The 26,174-nt window shown below is 38.1% G+C and overlaps 1 protein-coding gene across 14 annotated transcripts in view; it reads right to left on the bottom strand.

Moving 5' to 3' along the window:
- ksr1a (kinase suppressor of ras 1a) overlaps positions 1-26,174 on the bottom strand; it is a 223,682-nt gene that overhangs the window by 21,606 nt on the left and 175,902 nt on the right. For 13 of the 14 annotated variants that reach the window (XR_006315782.2, XM_087977273.1, XM_043718264.2 and 10 more), the window contains 12 exons: positions 22,541-22,722; positions 16,663-16,732; positions 15,139-15,222; positions 14,105-14,166; positions 13,002-13,108; positions 11,048-11,207; positions 9,091-9,132; positions 8,783-8,840; positions 3,722-3,770; positions 2,827-3,221; positions 2,117-2,213; positions 1,291-1,424 (listed from right to left, as the gene is read on the bottom strand). Coding sequence is in view for 13 of the 14 variants with exons in the window: in XM_087977273.1 (XP_087833399.1) it covers positions 1,291-1,424; positions 2,117-2,213; positions 2,827-3,221; positions 3,722-3,770; positions 8,783-8,840; positions 9,091-9,132; positions 11,048-11,207; positions 13,002-13,108; positions 14,105-14,166; positions 15,139-15,222; positions 16,663-16,732; positions 22,541-22,722 (1,440 nt within the window). In the remaining variant the exon portion in view is untranslated. The remainder of the gene's footprint in view (positions 1-1,290; positions 1,425-2,116; positions 2,214-2,826; positions 3,222-3,721; positions 3,771-8,782; positions 8,841-9,090; positions 9,133-11,047; positions 11,208-13,001; positions 13,109-14,104; positions 14,167-15,138; positions 15,223-16,662; positions 16,733-22,540; positions 22,723-26,174) is intronic. The other variant, XM_087977272.1, reaches the window with a different exon arrangement.

Here is a 26,174-nt window from a genome sequence, read left to right as displayed (position 1 = left end):
TTATGATAACATTTGACAATATGAACCATATACAATCAAGCATCACCCCATCTATTCCCCACACGTTAAGAGTTTGGAGTTGATCAATACTTAGGAAAGACCTCTGCATAATTTATAATGGAGACCAGTGATCCAAAACTAATTGTAATGATTTTTGCACTGATCCTGTATAGATTGGCAATGAATGTACATTCGAAACAAATTGTAAGTCAATGAGATAAATAAACTGTAGTTATCAATATTAAAAGTACATGCAGCGGTTATTGTTGTTTTAAAATTCATGGCCAAGGTATTACTGGCAAGGCCAACATTTGATGCCTATCCCCAAATGCCTTTGGGAAGATATACCAAGCCGCCACTTGAACTGACCCAGTCCACGTAGGGAAGGAATTCTGGGTTTCTGGCCTACTGACGGTGAAGGAGTGGCAATATGATTCCATGTCAGGAGCTTTCTTCACTGTAAACTTGCAGTTCTATGTTCAGAAAGAACTGTATGGAGTAGAACTTCAGTAATACTCTAACTCAGCAATTCAGGAATATTGCTGCAGTCCCTCAGGATTACTATTGTAGCTCTCTTAGTCACATTAAGCAAAACTACTCTCTGCTGACAGCAAATGGCTGTAATTCATAATCATCTTAAAATAATGACCAATGGTTTCAGTTGGCTGAAATAAACCCTGTCACCATGATCAATTATAATAAGAATCTCTTCAAATGGCACTTGAAAAGAAATGCTTACATTAAAATTTAGGAATTTCACAGAAACAATGAATGCAATTTTTGTTAATTAAGATTCCAATATTTCATCTGAAGTTGTATTTAAGTTTTTTAAACATCAAAAACCTCTAGGGGAAAAACAGCATCTTTGAAAACAAAGAGAACAATTAGCATATGGTCCTCTGATATGGCAATTTTATCCTTTCCATCTAAACTTCAGTCCATCTGCAGTTTACAATTACAATCGTGATAGAAAAATGACAATTTTTGAAAAATCCTACTTGGGAAGTCACCAAAGCTGATGCTCCCAAATAACCATTTATAGTGACCCCCCACAGGTACAGTACACATGTAGGAACCAGGCGAAGCCAAAATCAATGCAATATCAACCACTCACACTACTGATGCTCACTTGTGAATACTGGCACATAAATGAATTCTAGCAACGTAAATGAAGATATTCTCATTTGAACAAATGGCAAAGAGAAAAGAACTAGGAAACAAAATTATAAGAAAATAAGCAAACTCTTTGCACAACTGACATTGGTTATATGTATTCAGATATTCTCTCACCTGTCTTCTTGTACAACACCAGATATACCAAATAGTCCAAAGTCTGTAATTACAACTTTGCCATTGTCATAGAAGATATTCTTTGATTTTAGATCCTTATGCACTATACCTCTTGCATGAAGGTACCCCATCCCCTACAGAATCAAGGAAAAGTGTAATTGTAGAGTCGTGGAATTACATTTAAAAGGGAAGAAATTATTTACATAAACATTATAAGTACAAAAATAAGAATAATTTAAGAATACAAATGTATGGTAGAATTGTTAAATACCAATAGTGTGTGCACAAGCAACAATCTGATGCATGGAACTCATTCTGCCCAATAAGCCTGCAAGAATGAGGAGCACAGCATATGCTAGAATGTATATAATAAAGAAAATGACAGGCAAATGCAAGTGACAAATATAAAACCTACAAAAAACAAGTATGAAACATTTAAAGTGCATTCTTGGATGCAAAAATAACTCTTGCCTTTAAAAGTAGCATGACAGTGTGTGTACCTTTACCTAATTAACAAGTTAGAAGACATTTGCAGAAAATATACCATAGGAAAGAAAAGAAAACTGCAGCAAGATACAATGGTGTCCAGCATACAAACACTGAAGCAGAAGGAATGCAGACCTTGAAGATAGTGTTAAATTTCTGTGGGTAGCTACACAAAAATCAGTAATTTAACCATTCCCCAACAAAATTCAAATTCTAAAAAAGTTATAAATATTGTTTGCAATTGCCAAACTATTCTAGAACAGAAATTATGCTCACTGTTTTAGTACGATTGCAATCTTAGTCTTTAGGTAAAGCTAATAAATTTGCTACACAGACTTACTTTTATGATTTCTTGTGCAATTTGCCTGATCTTGTTAATATCCAGTGTGATTTTAGAATCTCTCACAAATGAGAAGAGTGTTCGCCCTTTACAGAAACTAAAACAAAAGTATGTTTGTTATACACAGAACCAGAAAATATTATGCAAATACTTAAAATTTGGAAATAGGCTTTTTGAAAAAGCATACTGAAACCAGGATGACAAGTATGAACTAAAAACAGGTATGATTCATTAACATTTTGATTTCACCAATTAATGTTTCGACTTTTCATTGAACAAACAATAAAAGGTGTGTTAAACATGTTGAATGGTCAGTTATGCCATCTACTACTGCAGAGAGGAGGTATGCAATTGAATAATGCTCCAATGACTTCAGATGATGCCTCTGTGAGCAGCTACAGGATATCCTAAAACACCACCCCAAACGGAAAGCAGCATTCCCCTCCTCAACTAAACAGGAAAAAGGAATTTTCCATTAAGGTGGAGCAGCATCCATTATGGGCAATAACATGGACATGCACTACACCAATGTACACTGCCACAAGAATACATTTTGCTCAGTTTAATGAATCATCATTTTTGGGAGGAAATAATTAGAAATTAAGTGCTATTTTACATAACTAATCCAGAAAAATGTCTGAAAGTCTTGTGTTAGTATTACAGCAAACTACAATACAAAATGTAAAAGGATCATTCACATTTTATTTTACCTTGTAATAATGGCTAAGTGTGGAGGATGCATACAAGCTCCCATGAAAAGTACCACATTTTCATGCCTCGTTTGCCGGTAAGTCATCACTTCTTTCTTGAACAATTTCAGATGATCCTGATTATTCCCATCAATCTCCAACAACCTAATTGCTACTTCTCCATGCCAACGTCCTTTATGAACTTTTCCCCATCGCCCTTTGCCAATCAGTTCACCAACTTCCAATTCATGGAAAGGAATGTCCCATTCCTGAAGAAAGACACTTGTTTGGCTGGGCTTGCGAGCCATCAGGCCTCTGTAGTGTGACCTGGTATTTGGCAAGTCATCCACCTCATCAGTCTCACATTCTGATTCAGATTTATTAACTTCCTCATCATCAAGTCCATGGTCTTCGTTCTGAAGGGAAATACAAAAGGGACAATTTAGTTATGCGAAATATGTCTTGATCTTATTATCAAAGCACTTTTGGTACTCACCCCCCACCACAACTGACCATACTGCAATACAGGAATAAGAATTTTGGCCTCTTGCATCAGGCTTTGCAATTAACACGATCATTAAACTTTATCCTTTCAATTGCATTACTGCAAATCAGTTATGTATTATTTGATCCACTTCAAGTTCTAAAATTACAAGTTAGCTATTTGCAATAAATCCCAATCTGAACAGAATTAGTTAGTTCAATTACATTTTTTGAGATATTCTTTCTGGCAGCATATGACGTGCAAGTGAAAGAGTTTATGCTCCTTTCTGGGGAAAAATAGACCCACACATAATTTTTGTACCTTAGTTAAATGAGGTTGTAAGTAGATGCCTGACTACACTACATCCAAAAATAAGACCAGAGCTTCACATTACAATACTATAGTGTCGTACTTTTTTCCCCAATAACATACCTCTGCATCCAGATCTTCAGCTACTTCTGGTTCAGTTTCCTCAACGGTACTGCAAGGCGAAGAATATAAGCTGTATTTGATATCAGTATATTACATCAATCTCACAATGCAGTGGGTGAAGGTCTAATTCCATCCAAACCCAAATGAATGAAGCAAGCAGATCCAAGAAACTAACTTTGAGTGGATATTTGAAACTGAACAGTCACACCACATGGAGTAAATATTACTGTTGATACTTTGATTCAATACGCTTAGCAATAACAGAATACCTTTTGTTTCTAACCAGGTGGACAAGATGATACTGTTCAGTTGTGCAACATAAATGTGAATACTGAACAACAACAAAAAAAATGTGGACGCTGAAAATCAGAAACAGAAACTGCTCGAAAATTTCAACAGGTCTGCCAGCACGGTTCTTTTGGGTTGGGGGGGGGTCTCTCCACAGATGCTGCCACACCTGCTGTGTTTTACCAGCAATTTGTTTGTTGCAGGAATGTTAATGTTAGGTGGCAATGTCTCCAGCTCCACAGGTCTGAAACTTGTGTAACCTTTTGAGCCAGGGCTATAATATCTACATTTACCCTCATGGGCAGCAGTATGCAATGCAACAATGTCTTTCTTACTCTACAGTGAGACTCAGCATAGGATGCTAACTTGAAGGGAAAACTTAAATGGAACTTATGGTACTAAGAAACAGTAAAACTGAAAACACAACTTCAATCAGTTAAAGCTGAAAAACATCACATTACAAATCTGAACACACATACAGCACTTAGATAGCAAACACCTTGTTCAATCCAGAGCTGGAACAGAAATCAATGGCTCTAGGTGTTGCTCTTGGTCTAGGCCCGCAGTACCAAAGCCAAGCTCAAAGGAGCTCCTAGAATTCCAGTTATTGGCCCTGGGTGCATCTCAAGCTAACAGAAAAATCTCAACTTGCTTTCACTTCCAGCCTGTGATCAAAATCAACAAATGTAAACTGGGGCAATAATGTCCAACTAGAGTCCAGTATTGGACTGGAACTAAATAGCAACTGGGGTATGGCATAAACATAGGAACCTTGCATGTACAGTACCTTCCTTATAACAGGCCAAGCATTTCGGAGAAGTGAGGGTGCGAAAAAGGAAATGATAACACAATTGCACTAGAACTGTACTTGTTCTGAACAAAATTCTTAGGGATTTTTACTTTACTTTCCAAACAAAAATGAACACAATTTAATTGTAAACTTTTAAACTGGCAGTTTTAAGAGTTATTTTCTGCTTTTCATGGAAGCTCTTGTGAATGCTTTGGAACAGCATGGCTGCATACAGCAATGCCCCTAAAAAGGAAAGGGTAGACATAATGAATGTGATTACTTCAGAGTATAGAGTAATTGTTAGCCCCAGATCAGAAATGCTGGGATTAAAATCTCAAAAGAAGTTACTTAAAGCTAAATTCAGTGAAGCTCGGGTGAGTATGGTAGCTCCAGGAGTTGCAAACTTCCACCTTTGTGTTAAAGCAAAATCTGCAGCATTGTGTTTCAGTGAGATATCACTTTGTTAAAACCAAAACAAATAAAAGTTTAAAGTTACAATTGACACAAACCTTCCAACGTATTAGGTACAGGGACTCATAATTCTTGAGATTTACAGCATGGAAACAGACCCTTCAGTCCAACTCGTCCATGCTGACCAGATATCCTAAAGTCTAGTCCCATTTGCCAGCATTTGGCCCATTTCCCTCTCAACCCTTCCAATTCTTATACCATCCAGATGCATTTCAAATGTTGCAATTGTACCAGCCTCCACCTCTTCCTCTGGTAGCTCATTCCATACATGCACCATCCTGTGTGTGAACAAGTTGCCCCTTGTATGAGCAATGTTTTAGCAACTGTACCAGAGGCATATTTTTGCTACTATGCATAAGTTGTTTTGTCTCTTTGCAAATTTATAAAAAGGAGTGTTTTGGAATTAAGGGGTTTATACTTTTATGTGTTTAAATATCTTTAAAATTGTATTATAAGTAGATAGTTTAGATTATTCTATTACATCATCACACTTTTGTAATAAACTTCCACTTTGCTGTTAAAGCAAAATCTGCAGTATTGTGTGCTAATGTTTCAGTGAAATATCACTGTTATAACCAAAACAAATAAAATGCAATCAAGCTAAGTTCCTGACTGAGATTGTATTTGTCCAGTAATAACATCAGACGGATCATAACAGTGCAAAACCTAATTCCAGGTCTCTGCTAATTTGCGTTCATCATTTGTTAGAGGAAAGCAAATGAATTGCTATGGTGACCATTTTCAGCTCTGCCACACACAACTGACGTTTGAAACCTGCTATACAGTGAATAAATGGCGTAAACCTCAGGTGTTTGTGGCATGGGAGGAGGCCATTTGGCCCATTATGTCCATGCTGGTTGACAATGATCTGATTACACTAATCCCATTTTCCACTTTTGGCTCTGGAGGCTACGGCAACAAAAGTGAATACCTAAATGCTGCTTAAATGTTGAGTTTGTGACTCAACCAGCCTTTCAGACAGTGAATTCCAGACTCTCACCATCTTCAGAGAAAACAATTCTCAACTTTCCTCATAACATTCTCCCTCTTACCTAAACTCTATGTCCCATAGTTATTGACCCCCCCCCACTAATGGAAAATTTGCCTTCCTATCCACCCCATTTATGCTCCTCATTATTGAATCCACCTCTCTCAGGTCCCCTCACAACCCTCACTGTTCCAAAGAAAATAAACCAGCCTATCTAATCTTTCCTCATAGATCAGATCTCCCAGCCCAGGCATCATGCTGCTAATCTCCTCTACATAACCACAAATCACATAACCTTCCTCTAAAGTGCACTCTTTTGTGCCATAAACAGCATTAATGCTCTTGTATTAATGCCTTTGCTAATACAGGCTAGAATCCCATGTGCCTTATCTACCTGTTCTGCCACCTTCACGAATATGTGGATATGTAAGATAAGGTCCTTATGATCTTCAGTTATTTTCCAGGTTCCTGTCATTCATATATGTTAGCCCTCAAGTGTATCACATTAAATTTTCAGAGCTAACTTCCACATGCCAATGCTTTGCCCACCTGATCAATCTGTCAATAACCTCCTGCAGTTCTTATCCATCCTCCTTACTGTTTACCACCCTTCTCATTTTTGTATCATCCGTAATGCTCATCGTATATTCAAGTAAAATTATTCAGATATGAACATAGGAGGTATCATTAGTAAGTGTGCAGATGACACCAAAATTGGAGGTGTAGTGATCAGCAAAGAAGGTTGCCTCAGATTACAATGGGAGCTTGATCAGGTGGGCCAATGGGCTGAGGAGTGGCAGATGGAGTTTAATTTAGATAAATGCAAGGTGTTGCATTTTGGGAAAGCAAATCTTATTAGGACTTATACACTTAATGGTAAGATCCGAGAGGGTGTGGCTGAACAAAGAGACTTTGAAGTGCAAGTTCATAGCTCCTTGAAAGTAGAGTCACTGGTAGATAGGATCGTGAAGGCGACATTTGGTATGCTTTCCTTTATTGGTCAAAGCATTGAGTACTGGGGTTGGGAGCTTATGTTGCAGCTGTACAGGACGTTGATTAGGCCACTTTTGGAATAGTGTGTACAATTCTGGTCTCCTTCCTATCAGAAGGATGTTGTGAAACTTGAAAGGATTCAGAAAAGATTTACAAGGATGTTGCTAGGATTGCAGGATTTCAGTTATAGGAAGAGGCTGAATTGGCTGGGGCTGTTTTCCCTGGAGCGTCAAAAGCTAAGAGGTGACCTCCATAGAGGTTTATAAAATCATGAAGGGCACGGATTGGATAAATAGACAAAGTCTTTTTTCTGGGGTAGGGGAGTCCAGGACTAGAGGGCATAGGTTTAGGGCAGAGGAAAGATATAAAAGGGACCTAAGGGGTAACTTTTTCACACAGAGGGTGGTGAGTGTATGGAATGAGCTGACAGAGGAAGTGGAGGAGGCTGGTATAATTACAGCATTTAAAAGGCATCTGGATGGGTATATGAATAGGAAGGGTTTAGAGGGATATGGATGAAGTTCTGGCAAATGGTATTAGATTAGGATATCTGGATGAGTTGGACCAAAGGGTCTGTTTCTGTGCTGTACATCTCTATAATGCTATGACTCTATAAAAAGTCACAATCCGCCAAGGACTCCAATGGCTAAGCTTTGGGGAACATCATTCAAAACAGATCACCAGTAACAGAAGCATCCTCCTCCCACCACCCTTTGCTTCCTTCCTCTCAGCCAATTTTGGCTCCATTGTGCCACTTCACTTTGGATCCATGGGCTCTTGCTTTCTTGACTAGGCTACCATGAGACAGCTTATCAAAAATCTTGCTAAAGTTCATGTAGATGACATGAAATGTTTTAGCTTCAACAACACCTAAGACTACCTTTATAAAATATTCAACAAAATTTGTCAAACGTGACATTTTAAGAAATCCATGCTGATTATCCCCAATGAATCAGTATCTCTCCAAATGCAGATATAGTCTGTCCCTCAAAATTCTAATAAGTTCTTCACCATTTTCTCGATTGAATGGCCTGTATTTTATTGGTCTATCCCTTCCTCCCCTTTTTCTTTTAAAAATAATGAGACAATGGTAGCAGTCCTCTCATTCTCTGACACTTCACCCGTGGTCAGAGAGGATACAAAAATTACAGTTAGACCTTCTAGTGTTTCCTCCCTTGCATCCTTCAATAGCCTGGGATACAACTCAGCTCAGCCTCCAGATTAATCCACTTGTAAGGTTGCTAAACCTGCTTGTCCCTTGTTTCTCTGTTAACGTCTTCTAATATCTCACAGTCATCTACCCTGATGTCCATTCTAGTATTATTCTTTAAGAATGTGCAGACTGACACATTGAGAACAGTGCCCACAAACACATTACCTCTATGGTCACTAAAAGGATCTGCTTTTTTCTCTAGTTATTATCTTAAGAACATCCCTTGCCTTGCTTTTGCTATGCACAGCATATTTACATCAATACATTGAACTTTGTATATTACTTTGCAGAATTAAAGAAGAGAAAACAAAGCCTTACTTAGTGTCTTCAGAATTATCGGGTTGTAAAGTGACAGGCAGCGATGGACTAGGAACATCTAAATGACAAGTTAAAATACCAGTCAGTAAAATAGGACACTTATCCCATTGTTCAGTTCTACACAGACTAAGCCACTAAAATAACAAAGTGAAAACTAACCTAAATACTAACAGTGCACAGTTATTACTACATCACACAAGTTAGTAATGTTTTGAGGTTTTCTCCACCCTCAAGATTCAAGTGTGAAGACTGAAAAAAAGGTGAAGAGAGAAATGATGTTAGTAGAAAAGACTAGGTTTACTACTCACCTGGGAAGATAAACTGTTGTCTATGATGAAAGTAGTACGCAGCTTGGGGAAAGGTCACACAGGCAGAAGAATAGATTACAATCAGTTAAGAAACCATAGGATAGTAGCCAGCATTTAGTTTTCTTATTATTATAGACTAATCATGCATTTTCAACTTTACACCTCTGAACAGAAAACCTTTTCACTAAACAGCATTTCTAAAACATGGTGATTGGCCTGATAAACAGTGGGTGTCAGTCAGTCTCTTTTAAATCCAATATTCCCATAGTTTTGCAGGGCTTAGTGAGGCTTCACTTTATCTATATTTAATCTTTTTTCATATTAGTCCAGAAATATAAAATTCTAACTCAACTCTGAGGAAAGCAAACAACTTCTTACAGCTGCTAACGGTAAGGTTTATTAAGGGCAAATTCATTGACATGTTCTTTTTAATACCTATAAATTTGTTGAAAGTGAGAATTTCCTCATTTTATAGCATGCTAAATCAGGTTAGATTACAAATGAATTGGAACAGCAGCTCCTGAATTACACTAAGTTTCCTATTTAGGATGCTGCAATTTGAATTCCAGTTAATCCAATGCAAAAATTCCATCAAGTCACTGCTGTCCAATTTGTTGGAATCCTATTAGAAGAATCCTCTGATTAATGAGTGAGTGTATTGAGTTTGGGGAGACAGAGAGCGTGGAAAAGGAGAGAAACATAAAATTATTCTAGAGCCCACATAACCACGGCATTTCAGCTGGAAGAAAATAATTTGGTTGTAGGCCAAGAGAAGTAATAATATTCATGGATACGATAGGAGCTTAAGAGAATTTTAGATAAGCAAATGAATATGCAAGGAATGGAGGGATATGGATCAAGGGCAGGCAGAAAGAATTAGTTTAACCTAGCATCATATTTGGCACAACCTCATGAGCCAAAGGGCCTGTTCCGGTGCTGTACAGTTTTATGTTTTAATGTGTTCATTTGGATTCTTAAAACGTTAAAGAAATGTAATAATCTGGAAAAGTTTAAAATCAAAACTAGAGACATACCTTTTAATTATATATAATTAACTATAAATAAAATCCTTAAAATAATCATTACATCAATTTGTAATGTTAAAAACTAATTTTAATATGAATTTTACAATTTCCAGGTCACTACACGTTTGTTTTTAATGTATCTCTGGATATGAAAGGAGAGCAAGAACATGAACCATTCGGGAAAATTAAGAGCTTCCAACACAATTGTCCAAATTTTGCAGTCAGTGATATAACATGGAACTAGCCATTGATCTCGAATAAATCTATGTAAAGGCCTCATGACTCCATGGAGTGACTGCCCTCATTATAATATCAATTTCATTCTGGCTTCAGTCAGAGGGGACCTCCAGAAACACAGAAATCAATCAAGTTAGCTGAGTGATTAAATGAGCGATTTTTCAGAGTCAATAAACCAGGAAGAAAGAAAGAATTGTCATTCAGTTTTTAATAATTTTACAGTGAAATACAAATTGGGATTTAGTAGAAGCTTAAATATGAAACTTCTTTGAAATAAAACAAAAATCTACAGAATTATCACTGAATAGAAGGCATGACACTTCAGATCTCTAAAATTAGCTTTTCTGGGCCAGCGAGGTTGTTCACAGTTAACAATGGTCTAGCATCTGTTAAAAAATTCATTACACCTCACTCAACAAGATCCACCATTTTACAGCAAGAGTACTGTGTTGAAAAGTTGAAGTTCATGTCAACCAACTAATTTATGCTCATTGTATTTTTGAAGGCTGCGATAGCTGTAGAGGAGCATCATATTCCTGACTTTAGATTTCCAGATTTAACTGTGCATGTGGGGCTTCAGAGGAATGAATGAGAGACCCAAGTAATGATAACAAATGCTGACAGTTTCACTGACACCAAACTGCAGAATTTGGGTTCAGGGTGTTTCACCCATAATATTATATTTTAAGACATACCTGGAAATTTGAACCTGTCTCTGGGACCTTTTGGAGAAGGATTTGGAGGTGGGGTGGCACTAGGAGGATTGGAAGACTGAAAAGGTGCTGGAGAAGAAGGAGTTGAAGATGTTGTTGAAGATGGGTTGCTGCTGGAATCCAAAGGAACTGGTGCATGATCCTACAAATAAAAGTTGATATTTTAACTTAATTTAACATTTAATGATTTGTAATGTAACCAGAGATTTTCAAAACAGTTCCACATCTGAATTTTATATCCACGTGAAGAGTTTCAAATTTATGCTACACTAAAAAGGTTCCTATGAACGATGCACAATTTCATCTGGATGACAAGGCTAAATACTAGATGCTCAGGAAATAAATAATTAACTTCAGTGTTATCAGCATGTACAGAATAGTAGTTTCAAACCTTATTCACCAGATATTTGCCTTTCAATGCACTTCCAATACGATGGGGGCAGTTACAGATATTGCCCTGATGTCTCAGTGTAGAAAGGCTTTTAAAGGATTTGGCTTCATACATCATTTGGCATCTGTTCTCTTTCAAAAACAATCATTCAATTTAAGGTAGGAATTCAATCTCAGAGAAGGGAACATGAAAACAGCTCAGATTTATGTACAGAGTGCAATGAACATATGGATGGCCAAAAAATGAGCAGCAAGTTCAACACATTCAAAGAGAGGTGGACAAAGCAGCAACTGAAGGTAAAAGTTTTGAGACCAACGAGTTGTTACACAGTGGTTGTCTTTTCTTGTGCTCACATTAATGTGAGCCAAATGTCAGATGGTAGCACTTTTGTAGGAGGTAGACAATTGTAGATTAAATGTTCAGAAGCACAAAACACTTCCAGCGCAGTCCAAAGTGAGCATGAGCAAGACAGCGAGAGCGCTACAGTAGGTACTGTACTCTTGGTTCTACACTATTCAGATGATTCTTTCAATTGAGGACCCATGCAAAAAAAAAGTCCCACATCATTATTTCAGAGGGTCCAGGGGAGCCATCCCTTGTGTCCTGGCCAATCTTTAAAGAAACACCACAAAACCAGATTGTTTGGTCATAAGCACAATGCTGAGTAAGGAAAGTTTTTGGGTGTTATATTTCCAACATTATAACAATGCCATAATTTTAAAAGGTATCCAATTGGTTGCAAAACACTAAAATGTTGGTTGTCATGTAAGGTGCTACGTAATTGTAATTTTTTTTAAAGTTGGTGAGGAACAGGTTATTGCAAAATGATTCATTTTTAAAAAATAGAAACAAACAGTGTGCTTGAAGAGTCATAAATAACAAAAATATAAATCACTTGTGGAACCATTACAAAACACAGCATTATAGACTTCTCACAGAATCCCTACAGTGCAGATACAGGTCATTCAGCCCATCGAGTATGCACCGACCTGCCAAAGAACATCACACTCCACCCATCCCTGCATTTACCATGACGAACCCACCTAGCCTGAACAACCGTGGACACGACAGTGCAATTTGGCATGGCCAATCCATCTAATCTGCACATCAATGATTATGACCATGGTCACCATTAGTGAGACAAGCTTTCAACTCCAGATTTGTTGACACACTTTAAATTTCACACATTGCCGTAGTGGGGATATGAACCCAATCCTCCAATGCATTTGACTGGCCCTGTGGGTTACTAGTCAGTGACATTTCCTCTACACCACAGACTTCCTTGAGTGAAGAGTGAAATTAATTGGACAGCTCTTTCAAAGGGCTGCACAATATGCTAAATGACTACCTTCTGCATGGTTTGGTTTGAAGTATGTTTGGTTTGGAGAAAAGTCTAACCAAACCCTAAAATATTTTACTTATTACCAATGCAAGCAGTCCCCATTCAATATTATATATTTTTTGAAAAGCTAATAATGTCATCCATGCATAAATCTACAAGGTAGACGCACTGGAACAAGAAACGGGAAAACAGCATTAAGTTACCTTTTTTAGTGCCTTTGGAAGAGTGCCAAATTGAGGTTCTGCAGATCTATCCACAGAATTATTTATATCAGATGGTACAGACTCGGTTCTTCGAATTTTTGATGATACTAGATAAGAGAAATTTGTATTACTGGTTTCTCAAAACAACATATCATAGTACTCACTTCTGCAACAATGCAGAACCCTTAAATTAAGTTGAACTAAATTTCAGACTATAACATTTTAGGGCTGAACAAAAACAGGAGCTCCTTCTGCTCCTGGCACAAAATCTCTCATAACAGCAGACTGCACCTTTACTGAACAAGTGTGATGTAAAATTAAACAACATATTATCTAGGCATAAGCTGAACCTTCATTTATTTTTTCATTCCATTCCAAACAAATGCAATGTGAAACTTAGCTTGCGTAAGTCAGAATGCAATTTCCCTGCTGCTCAGGATTACGAGCATCTTTCTAAGGAGGTGATAATATTCTAGCTTCACAAAATTTCATCGTACAGTTTCTATCAGCAATCTAATACCACACAGAGCCACCTCCCCTACACACACACAAAATCAGCTGAATCACTTTACAGCCATGTGAAACAGCATCGGTGTGAAAGACTACTGGTGGGCTTTTAGGAAAGAAGGTAGCAAACAGAATTATACCAATTGGCAGATGTAGGAAATAAACTGTAAACTCACATCAGAAATAAAGTGTGCACACACTACCACATACAGCTGGAGGACATTAAGTTTAATAGGGGAGATAAGGCTGAGAGGGGAATTAAAGGGATGAGGATTCTAACATCTAGTTTCTGGAGACAAATGCCAATGGACCATGCTAAGGGCAGCTGGGTGGTGACTGAGAACAAGTGGCAATCTGTGATAGTCTAAATTAAAATGGAGCTGGTAGAGGGAGAAAGATTAATGCTGGTGGGAGAGGTGCACGCATTAGTGACAGAGAAACAGATAATCTGAAGTCCACCACTGTCATTCAAAACATTACATTATACCCACTTTTAACCTCCCCTCTTAACGCTTAGAAATTAGCTAACCATGCGACTAAAAATATACTTCATGAAAAAAGTACTGCACACTCTACGTTACAAACGGAAATCTTACTTTGAGGAAATGATATCCGGCATGGAGGAGCTTCTTTCGTGCATTTGTTGTGGCACTTTAATCTAAAAGGAAAGCAAAATAAAGTACCAACATGCATTCAAATTTATTACGATTTGTTACAAAAATAAGATTGGCGATAATCAATTCGTGATCTTCATTGACAGATCAACAGAAATAATGGATAAAGGAAATTACAATTAGTATTTTATGAAAAGCTGTTACATCCTAAAAATTGGGTGAAAATTTTAAGAAAAACACACTTTTTAAAAATTAAGAATGGCATTTATTTAAAGACTTTATTCTGCAACAACCTATTCATGTACAGCTTTATACTTTTTAAACTTGTTTTGTGGATATCTGTTACTTAGGTTTTATGATGAGAAATGGTCAGATTTTGGGAACATTATCATTTCCTGATTTAAGTCAAAGGAAGATCCAATTCCTAGGAACCAATTAATCAGTCTTGGTTAACCAGCTTTTCAAAACGTTCCTCACACTGAACACAAACATACATTTATCACAGTAACAGGGTTGATACAACCCATTTCAACAAGTCAACTGAACAGTTTGGAACCAGTGACCCGAGTTGAAATTTCTGGGCTTCTATCCATGAAATTTCCTTATAATGCTTTGACAAAACCAAATAAATTGTCCAATTCTACAGTGCAGGATTGATTTAAATCCATATATGTGCTTTATTACATGTTTCACCAATGGGTAGCAACAGGATATTTAACAATAAAGTGCTTTGCTCACATAACTTGATCCTGTCCTCATCTAATGTCTCCCATGCATGTACACAATCCTTCAAATATGGCAGCACTGGATGAAATTCAACAGAAGCCATCTTAACCAACATTCCCCATCTTAGATGATCAGCCCCACCAGCTAAAACACAGTTCAGGAATGCAACTTGTGGCTTTGTTAGCGTTTTAGACAGTACATTCATTCAAACTACACTAATTATGTGGTATAATACAATTATAGTTGTTCAAATGACTCCGAGTCAAATTAACCATTCTGGCAGAACTTACCGACAATGCTTGCACTTTACGCCAAACATCATATTTTTTTGACAAACTTGACATGTCTGTGATAGCCAGGATTTTGTTGAAAACCTAAAAGTATGCAACACATTTATTTTTAAGCCTACATGCAACAGAAAAAGTTATATCTAAAAAGATTGATAACAGACTCCAAAACAACACAGGAGTCAACAGCAAAGTCATTTCCCATCAAACACTAAAAGCAAAACATACAAGTACATTTTTAAGCTGATTAAGTGCAGTTCAAGACATTCCTTTTGCTCCATGTAGCAATGAAAACTGGCCAATAACACTCTAAAAAACCCATTTGAAATGGCTTTGAGAATTGAGAAAACTCACATTCCATGAAGAATTTATACAATTCGTAATCACACAGATTGGACAATGAAAATATTTGAACACTGGTTCCTGAAAGCAAGTCAACTCTAACATTACCAAAAAAAATAAAAATGAATCTTTTAAATAAATTATGTAACAATTAGCCTGCTTTCATAAATAGAAATTTGTAACATTGTCATACCTCTGAAAGAATGACAATGGGTCACTTATAAAAATGACAAACTACAGTTACACATTCATAGGATCATAGAATCCATACAGCGAAGAAAGAGGCCATTCAGCCCATCGAGTCTTCACCAACCCTCTGAAGTGCATCCCATACAGCCCCACTCCTGCATCATCCCTGTAACCCCACATGGTGTTTTTACCATGGCTAACCCACCTTACCTGCATATCTCTAGACACCACAGGGCAATTTTTAGCATGGCCAATCCACTTAGCCTGCATATCTTTGGACATCCAATAAGAAGTACAATCAAGATCCAACCAGACATTTTTAGGAACGCTACTTTCTAAGAGGCCAGTAGCAGCAAACAATTGTGGATTGTAAGGTTAAAAACACATTTACACATCTCTTTTAAAAACAGGATTGCCATTTTTAAAATGTAGTCTTCCAGGGACAAATTTACCCAAAGTTTGGTTATTTTCACCATCATGGGTAATGCATTAATAACTCCTTTAAGCACAACGTAAACAAAATAATCAGTTCCATTAAAACACGTGCATTTGCTGGGCTGACTAGTGGCTTTCCTAAACTGAAAAATCATTCTCAGAATGGGTGCAACAATTGCATCATACAGTGACATGACGCTGTACCTGCCTGTAGTTCCCCACAAGTCCAGTTCCTGATTTTAAAATCACTCTTTTATGAGCAACCATCAGGTATATAACCAGGTAGAACTCAACAACAACAGTAAGAAAGGGAACACTACAGAACTAAAGTTATATTTCAATCATGCTCTCTAAATTTGTGTTTAAAGAAAGGTAATCCTACTTCATCCTTGATTTATTATTCTAGCCTCATCTCCTTTGGCTGCAGTGCAAGAAAAGGAGACAAAACAATAATAATCCGATTTTAAAATGTGAATAAAGGCCAACAGATTCAACTGCATCACCATGAATATTTATAGACCCAAGAAAGAAGAAATTTTCTTCTGGGTTCTTGTTACTTACCTATGTGTAATGGAAAGCCCAAAATCTCTCTGCACCATCTGAGGGGATCCACGTGGTACATGTAAAGTGTCTGCAAAGGGAGAAGAGGCTACATTTAAACAGTCAACAAAAAAATTAAACCATTTTTAACAGTTACTAAGGTGAAAATTACTTGGACTTAACAAGTCAATGCTTGCTTTAAGGCACATTCTACATCACCTTGGATTCCCATAAATGAGAAGAAGGGATTTATATTGTGTGTGAGGCTCAAGTTGCCTTGGATGCAAGCACAAAGTCTAAGCTTAGTGCCTTTTAGGCATCAAGGACTTACACAATTTAAATAGAGGCTCTTGTAATAATAAAACACAGGGTTATGGAATAAAGTTTTGGATAAATCAATGCACACCAAAACAAACTTGGCTCCACAAAACTTCTTATTCTCCAATTAAAGAGAATGGTAGATAAGCTAATCATTTGACTTAAACTGTATACGTAAAACAACCTATTACGTCAAGCAGTTTTAGTCAAAAACAGAGTGAATGACCTTGTAGGATCATTCAGCAATAAACAGACATGCTGTATCTGTAGTTCCCCAAATGACCAATTTTCCATGTTTGAGAGTTCCTTCATTACTTTATTTGGATAGGGAAACTGGTTGGGGGAAAAAAAAATAATGATTTTACATTAGTTTCATTCTTTATAAAGAATGTTCCTTTAAGGTTCTCATATTCCAGCTTAGGTTAAAAACATAATGCTATGTTTTGGGAGAACTGAAAGAGTTTTTAGGTTGGTGGAGGGGAGCAGAGTGAACTGCACAAGTAAAGATGGGCGAAAAAACATTTATGATAATTACTGGAACAGTAGATGAAAGTGAAGAAGTACTTGCACATTGTTAATACAATCTAGCAAACTTCAAAATCTAGTCAAAAGAGTTTGAGTACATTGCAAAAAAAAAGCTACACTTTATAAGAATGATTTGGAGATGTCAGTGTTGGACAGGGGTGTACAAAGTTAAAAATCACACAACACCAGGTTATAGTCGAACAGGTTTATTTGGGGAAGCATTGGCTTTCGGAGTGCTGCTGCTTCGTTAGGTGGTTGATGAACCACTTGAAGAAGGAGCAGTGCTCCGAAAACTAGTGCTTCCAAATAAACCGGTTGGACTATGATCTAGAGTTGTGTGATTTTTAACTTTATAAGAAATCAGCAAATACAAGGCTCATTATATTAAGCCTTGGAGTTTAGCCCTTTAAAGGCTGAAAGCTGTGGATAAAAAGGACCTAGAATGTATAGTTATAATGATCACAGAACTATTGAAGTTTATCATCAGTGCTAAGCAAATGGATAGTAACATTCCCACATATAGCATTGATCAAGGAGAATGAGAAATTTCCACTGGTTTTGGGTGGCATGGTGGCTCTGTGGTTAGCACTGCTGCCTCACAGCGCCAGGGACCTGGGTTCAATTCCCACTCGAGCAACTGCTTGTGTGGAGTTTGCACATTTTCCCCATATTGGCGTGGGTTTCCACCAGGTGCTCCGGTTTCCTCACAATCCAAAGATGGGCAGGTTAGGTGCGATGCTAAATTGCCCATAGTGTCAGGTACATTAGTCAGGGGTAAATGCAGAGGAATACGTCTGGGTGGGTTGCTCTTCGGAGGGTCGGTGTGGACTTGTTGGGCCGAAGGGCCTGTTTCCGTACTGTAGGAAACCTAATCTAATCTACCCTGCTACTCCAGAAAGGGTATGATGTTGCAGTTTTCACAAATGCAATCAATACAGAATTTGTAAACGTTCGTGAACTTCAACTTGCACACTATTCTCAGTTTGCATTGGCTAAATGAGATGCAACTGAATTTTTAAACGGCATATCAAGCATGCTAAATAGCCTCTGATCCGAAAAACGTAGTTTTTAAAATCTAGAGAATTGAAAATTCAATTTTAAAGTAATTTCTTCTATCACATTTCAACTTTGATCAGAACTTTCATATTTCTACTTCTACCTTAATCTCATGTATACGCCTTAATCTTTATTTTGCTTCCTGTACGATATTCTAAAGTGTGATAAATATCACTCCTGTTTTGGTCATCAGAATTCTTCAATCTGATTGGCTTATCGGCCTGTCTGCTGCAAACGCTATTTCTAGATGGCACCAAAGTCAAAGTCACAACAGCACCGAGAAAAATCAGTATTTTAGATTCTGCTAAATCATGGTGGACAGTTATTTTTTTGGTTTCTGATAGGTGCTATATGGTATTAACCACAAATTCCAGGCCACTTGCTGTCAGAATTGCTGAGATAGACTGAGTCAATGAAGACTAAGAATATATCTGGGACCTGTTGATCTAACTGATTTAAAAAATGACAGAGGACACAAAAAATAATTTATGTTACTATTAAGTAGAATTAAAAGATTATTATACTCCCCTCAGATGCTAAACAATACAGCTTAAAGTGTTACAGATTGTGCTAATTTGATGGATCTTGGTGACATTTGAAATGTATCATTATCTAGTGACTGCTGCAAAGTGTACACAAAGTTTGGATGGAATGAAACCAGGCTCAGTTCTGACACTAAAATGCCTGCTCATGTTTAGTGCCAAGCCTCACACAAAGAATGACCCCACTGGCAAGATACCAGCGGATATGGAACAGGAGAGGAGGGCAGAGGGTTAGGGGGAGAAGGATGTAGAGCATAAAAGATGGGGACAGGAAGAGAAATCAATAAATCAAAGCAATATTTCAAATAAACGTCACAGGACAAGTTTGGCAATAATTAACATTGAAGGCCAGAATAATAAAGATCAGTGATTATTCACATTATTGTGCTGTACTTTGCAGATCAATTATTCCACAGAAAAAGAAATATGACAAGCCAAATTATAATTGCGCCCCTGTAGGGGCACAGCCAGTTCCAGCTGCATGGGCTAGTTAGTAAGACCTGTTAAAACCACTATGATACCAAGTGGGTTCATCAATTGCCAACTCTTTGTTCTCAAGAATGAAGTATTTCTTTAAATATTGCAATGTCACATAGTGCTTACAAGCAGGACACTATTGCATGCAAAGATATTCAATAAGAAATTCATGTGGGTGGTGCTATACTTGAGTAGCAGCTGCAGCTCCTATTAGCAAACATTTTGCATCAAGTGATATCTTGAGCACAGTTATAAAGCAACTATCACTTCATGTTCGGAGACCAATGATGCACTATTATTCATGACAATAAAGTTAGTTATTGTAGAATAACCTGGCATACCCCTCATTACATTAGTGTCATTTTCAGTGCCAGAAACCTGGCTGTCAGTGCGACATCATCCCCTACATTTTCCAAGTAATTGGGTGTATAATGTGTGACCTAAACAGTGGTTAAAGTAGGTTACAGAATATGCACTTCCTTCACGACAGTCAGTGATATAAAAAAGAAGTACAATTAAAATTCCACATAATGGGATGGCAGCACAGTTTTGCAAATAAAAGCAGTATAGGAAATACGGGTTATCAATTTAATTGAAGGTAATTTTTAAAAAAGTGGTGTTTGTTTGTGGAAGAGAAGTCTGAAAAGAAAGCAATAAAGGTGCCAGATTCTAGGATTAGACTGATCTCTTTCCTCACTAATCGCCCAGGGTCCTGTCACCTCCCCCACCACCACACCCTTGTCGCCACCACCCTGCATCCCCCCCCCACTTCACTAATTTACATCCTCCCGAGTAGCTCTAGAAAATCTCCCCGCCAGTATATTAGTCTCCTTCCAATTCAGGTACAATCCTTCATCATCCTTATATTAGGTCACTTCTATCCCAGAAGAGATTCCAATGATCAAAAAATGTGAATCCTTCTCCCATGCACCAGCTCCTCAGTCACGCATTCATCTACTCTATCCTCCTATTCTTACCCTCACTAGCTCGTAGCACCAGGAGTAATCCAGATAATACTACCTTCGAGGATCTACTTTTTAAATTCCTGCCTATCTTCCTATACTCTCCTCAGGTTTTCGTCCTTTACTCTTCCTGGTGTTGTTAGTTCCAATGTGTACACAACCTCACACTGGTCCCTCTCCTCTTAGACAATAGTCTGCACCCTCTGAGATATCGTTGAACCTGGCACTGGGGAGGCAACGCACCATTCTGATGTCTCGCTGTCAGCCACAGAATCATCTTTATGTACCTCTGACAAGAGAGTCCCCTATCACAATCGATTGTTTGGAACTTGGCAGACCCCTCATTACATTAGAGTCAGCCTAGGTACCAGAAACCTGACTGTCAGTGCTACATCACTGCCTACAATTTCAACGACAATCACCTGATGAAGGAGTGTCACTCAGAAAGCTAGTGTGCTTCCAATTAAACCTGTTGGGCTATAACCTGGTGCTGTGTGATTTTTAACTTTGTACAATTTCAACAACAGTTTGAGATTGGGATAGCCACAGGAGACTCCTGCACTACCTGCCTCCCTCCCTTAGCTTTCCTGGAGGTCAACAGTCTACCTGTCTGCATCTTCAGTTTAACTCCCTCCCTCCCTTTAACCCAAACCCCCCCCCCAACTCTGTAAATTCCTCATTGCCTCTAACTGTCGTTCCATCTGGATCATGCAGTCCAATAGGATTTACAACCAAATACACTTCTTGCAGACATAATCACCAGTAACATGGAAACTCTCCCTAATCTCCCACATCCAACAGGAAGAACACAGGCCATAGAGATGTACAGCATAGAAACAGACCCTTCAGTCCAACTTGCCATTTTTGCATGTTATCAATCTACAGACCCAGGAAATAGCACAGTCTTCCTGCTTTAAAAAAATACTGCTCCAGGCTAGCTTAGTACCTGTATTTTTATGTTTTTAAAAAGTTAATCAAGAGACAGATCTCAATAACATAAATTTTAAAAACCCACTATTTGCTATCATCGCTTTACAAAAGAAAAGCAGTGAGTTATGCTTTAAATGGCCGCTTAGCTGCTCCCCTGCCGTGAGCTCCCACACACAGGTTTCTCCAAGGTCAGCTGTAAATTTCACTGTTTGCTTATTGCAGACAGTCAGTACTTGGCACTTGTGTGGTGTGAATGTTACTTGCCACCCAGCCTGGATTTTGTCCATGTTTTACTGCATTTGAACATACTGCTTCAATATCCGAGTCATCATGAATGGTGCTGATTATGTGCAAACTATCTTTGGTGAACATTCCCACTTCTGATCTTATGATGGAGGGTAGGCCATTGACAAAAGCAGCTGAAGATGGTTGGCCTCGGTCACTACCTTGAGGAACTCTTGGAGATGCCCTGGAGCTAAGATGACTGACCACCAACAATCACAACCATCTTCCAAATGTCAGGTATGACTCCAACTGCAGAGAGCTTTCCAATCGACTCTAGTTTCCCATGCCAGATTTAGTCAAACTCAGCCTTGATGTCAAGGGCAGCCACTCTCACCTCACCTTTGGAGTTCAGGTCTTTCATCCAGCCGAAGAGAGTTTACATTGAGGATGCACAGCTAACTGCACATTCAGTTAATTGCAATTGTGGGCTAGTCACGCAACTCTTAATTTGTTCAAGAGAAATAGTGATCATGCCATACTTGCCATTTCAGCTATGGAATGATGCATGGCATAAGAGATTTGCAAGAATTAAATTAAAATTAATTATGTTTCCAGAAAATGTCAAGAACAGACAGGAAAGATCATCTTTGAAATAGAGACAAGATTCAACACATATTTAAAGTGATTAGAGTGAAACATTTGCACATTGATTAGTTGTCTACTCAGCCCATTCACTGAGAAAAATCATGCAAACTTGAAAACCAAGCATGCCATGCAGGATTATGCCAAATAATCTAGTGAGAAGTGCAAAAACACCGAAACACTGCATGCATCAGAGAGTCATGTTAATGTTAAAATACCAACTTTTAGGAGAACTGTGGTCATCAGACGGACAAGGCGTTGTGGGAACACAGTGAGAACTCCCAATAGATTGAGGAAAGAAAGGCCTACATGGCATTAAAGGGGACCGGGTAGCAATATCATCACAGCTGCTGCCACTGCCATTGATGTTCAGATTGAGAAAAAACTTGTTTTTCTTACCGAACCTAGAAAGAAAAGTTGAACAATAGTTACATTGACTAATAATAATAATAATAATAATAATAATGATAATATAATTAAATCAATATGCTGTATAATCTAAAATTGCAAAGAAGTGATAAAATATATACAACAAATTTAAATAAAAATACCATTATAATTGAATCACAAGGGTTATGACAGATTTAATACCAAAGAACAGGACTGAAATGAATCAACTCAATTATGGGGCTAAAAATATGCAGAATGGAGCCAAAAGATGACATGTAGAGTGAATAAAAAGATCTTTCTTTTGGTGAACCAAAATCACAAATGCAACCCCATAGCTCGGCCTGGTCTGAGCCCCTTCCCGGGGTGATCAGGTCTGTGGTCCTAACTCTGTCCTTTCTAGCTCTGATTCCCAACTGAAATACAGCAAAACTAATCATTAGTTAACTCTGATGCTTGGCACTTTTTAAATAGTCAACTTTATTAGCGTTAGTTCTGGTATAATGCGGTAGTTCTGGTTCTCGTGCAATACTGTGTTATAAGAAAATCATGTAATAGCAGCACCGTTTAAACTAATGAGATCACATTATATCTAATGCGCATTTTAAAGGTTTGCAGGTTAGAAAGTGTACCCAATTCGCCGATCGCGGTATAGCAAACTTGCATTAATGAAACGCACATTATATCAGAATGAGCTGTAAATCGAATCATTGTCTTGGAATTTGTTTCTCAAATGCACCAATCTTCCAAACTTTATTTTTAAATTAAATTTGTTCACCATTCCCAAGGGAAAGAAAAGTTGAAATGTGGCCATCCACGTGGAAAGGTTGGACAAGCCTGGCCTAGCTCATTTAAACTACTCGTAATCTTGTTCACTTTAATCAGACCTCCCATGAACCTCAAAAGGAGAACAACCACTGCTGCTTCTCCATCCTAACCTTCAAGCTAAATTGCCCCATCTCTGGAGCCATTCTGGTAAATCTCCACTGCAGAGTAATGACGGTCTTCAAATATTGAGTGTGGTGACCTGTACTGGACCTAACACTGTAGTTATGATGAAAAAAGAACTTAATTTCCAGGTTTTTGTAATCAATACCTTGACATCTCTGAAGATAAAGCTCTTAAATGCTTTGATAATTCTCTCCCTCTGATTGGCCACCTTCAAAAGATCAGTGCATACAAGCCCCCAGAAACCTCTATATCTGCATATTCTTTAGAACAGCGCCATTAAACTATATTGATTCTATCTTTCCCTGTCAAAAAGTATCACCTCACTTCTCTATGTTAAATTCTATCTGGAACTTGCCTGTCTGTTCTGGTGGCCTATTCGACTCAGGTATACAGCATGGAAACCGACCCTTTGGTCTAATCATCCATGCTGACCAGATAGCCTAACCTAATCTAGTCCCATTTGCCAGCACTTGGCCTGTATCCCTCTGAACCCTTCCTATTCATATACCCCTCAGATGCCTTTTAAATGTTGCAATTATACCAGCCTCCATCACTTCCTCTGGCAGTTTATTCCATGCACGCACCACCCTCCATGTGAAAAAGTTGCCCCTTAGGTCCCTTTTATATATCTTTCCCCTCTCACACTCAAGCTATACCCTCTAAATCTGGTCTCCACAACCCCAGAGAAAAGGCCTTGTCTGTTTATCCTATCCATGCTCATGATTTTATAAACCTCTGAGGTCACCCCTCAGCCTCGACGCTCCAGGGAAAACAGCCCTAGCCTATTCAACCTCTCCCTATAGCTCAAATACTCTGGCAATACCCTTGTAAATCTTTTACAAAACCTTTCAAGTTTCACAACATCCTTCTGATAGGAAGGAGACCAGAACTGCAAGCAATTTTCCAAAAGTGGCCTAACCAATGTCCTGTACAGCCGTAACATTGGGGGGGAGCATGGAGCACTGGGGGGGTCTCAGAAAATATGAAATTCTAACAGGACTAGACATAGTAGATGCACAATGGATGGCCCCACTGACAGGTGAGTCGAGAACCAGGGGTCTCAGATTAGTTATACAGGGTAGACTATTTGGGACTGAAAAAGTGAGAAATTTCTTTATCAGGAGTGGTGAGCCTGTGGAATTCACAGAAAATAGTCTAGGCCCAAGCATTGTTTGATTTCAAGAATGAGTCGGATATAGCATTTGGGGCTAAAACGATCAAAGGAAAAGCAGCAACAGGTCATTGAGTTGAATGAGCAGCCATGATCATAACAAACAGCAGAGTAAGACAGTGAGAGAGGGCAAGAGAAAAAATTATGTATTGCAAATGAATAAGTTATAGTGCACGTAACATATATGTTTAGGGGCTACTGTATGGGAGGGAGGAGAATTTAGTGGAATCTATTTTAATGAACAGTGTGTCTCAATTCTTAAATTTAAATCTGAGATTGAAATCAGAGATTCAGTAAAAGGGTACTAACTTCCTGATGAAAATAATTCAGCTTCACAAGTTGTGATAGAAAAATATTAGCTGGAAGGTTTGTTTTCGGTCATGATTGTGTTAGAAGGATAGGTCAGTTACTTAGGGAAAAAGATATTTTGATGCTAACTCACACATGTTGCTTTCTGCCAAATTAAATACTACGGCATCTAAGAAATGTAATGCTTTCCTTGGAAACCTTGGCTTTACATTTAATAGATAGTTGATTAATGATGATTAGGCATGAATTCTTCCAATTCTTCTGAGAGAATCCAAATATCCCCGACCTCCTGTATTTGGATAGTTGTCATCACTGCATCACCTAAACAAGGGTGTTAGCGAGAATCTAAAAATAGCCCCTCTTCCACCTGTCTGAAGAACAACCAATTATCACAGCACTGTTTTCTGTCCTCAAGTCAATTTATCCAACCTGGGACTGACCCTCCAATGACATAAGCCCAGGGCCCAGGTGAGGGGTGTACATCTCGGCCCAGTACCTTGGACCTGAGCACAGCCGAGTAGACTCAAGGCTGGGGGGAATGGACCATGAGGAATGCAAGGGTCTAGGATTTCTGTTTCTAGCCCAGCATGAATTTTAAGTTTGTTCAGCAGCCCTTGAGTGATATTTTGTCATCTATTGGATTTCCTTAAATTAAACTTCTGCTACTTATTCAATTTCTTTGAAGTAAAACAATCTACAATTTAAAAATGTATTTAATCAACTCCATTCTCTCCAATTGGCTCTCCATTGTATCCTAACTATTGATTCTAATGATTGTTAAATTGACTAGCATGTACTAGGTACGTTTTTAATACTCTTTTCTTGAACAGTGTAACATTTACCACCCTCTAATTCCTCTGGCATCTCTTTTGATTACAGTAAACCTCTTTTCAACTCCAACTCACTTTCCTTAGCTACCTGAGCTGCAAGCTATCCAGACCAGATAACATCCACACTTCAGAATCGCTAATCTTTCCAGCACATCCTGCCCCTCAATTTTCACTTCCACTATTGCTTCTACTGATACTTTGTCAGAGT

Source organism: Chiloscyllium plagiosum, unplaced genomic scaffold (genome assembly GCF_037043375.1).
Source record: "Chiloscyllium plagiosum isolate Xiang-an unplaced genomic scaffold, Cpla_swu_hap1 HiC_scaffold_31, whole genome shotgun sequence".
Lineage (NCBI taxonomy): Eukaryota > Metazoa > Chordata > Chondrichthyes > Orectolobiformes > Hemiscylliidae > Chiloscyllium > Chiloscyllium plagiosum.
Note: the sequence above shows the minus strand (reverse complement) of the source record. Positions and strands in the feature narration are given on the sequence as shown.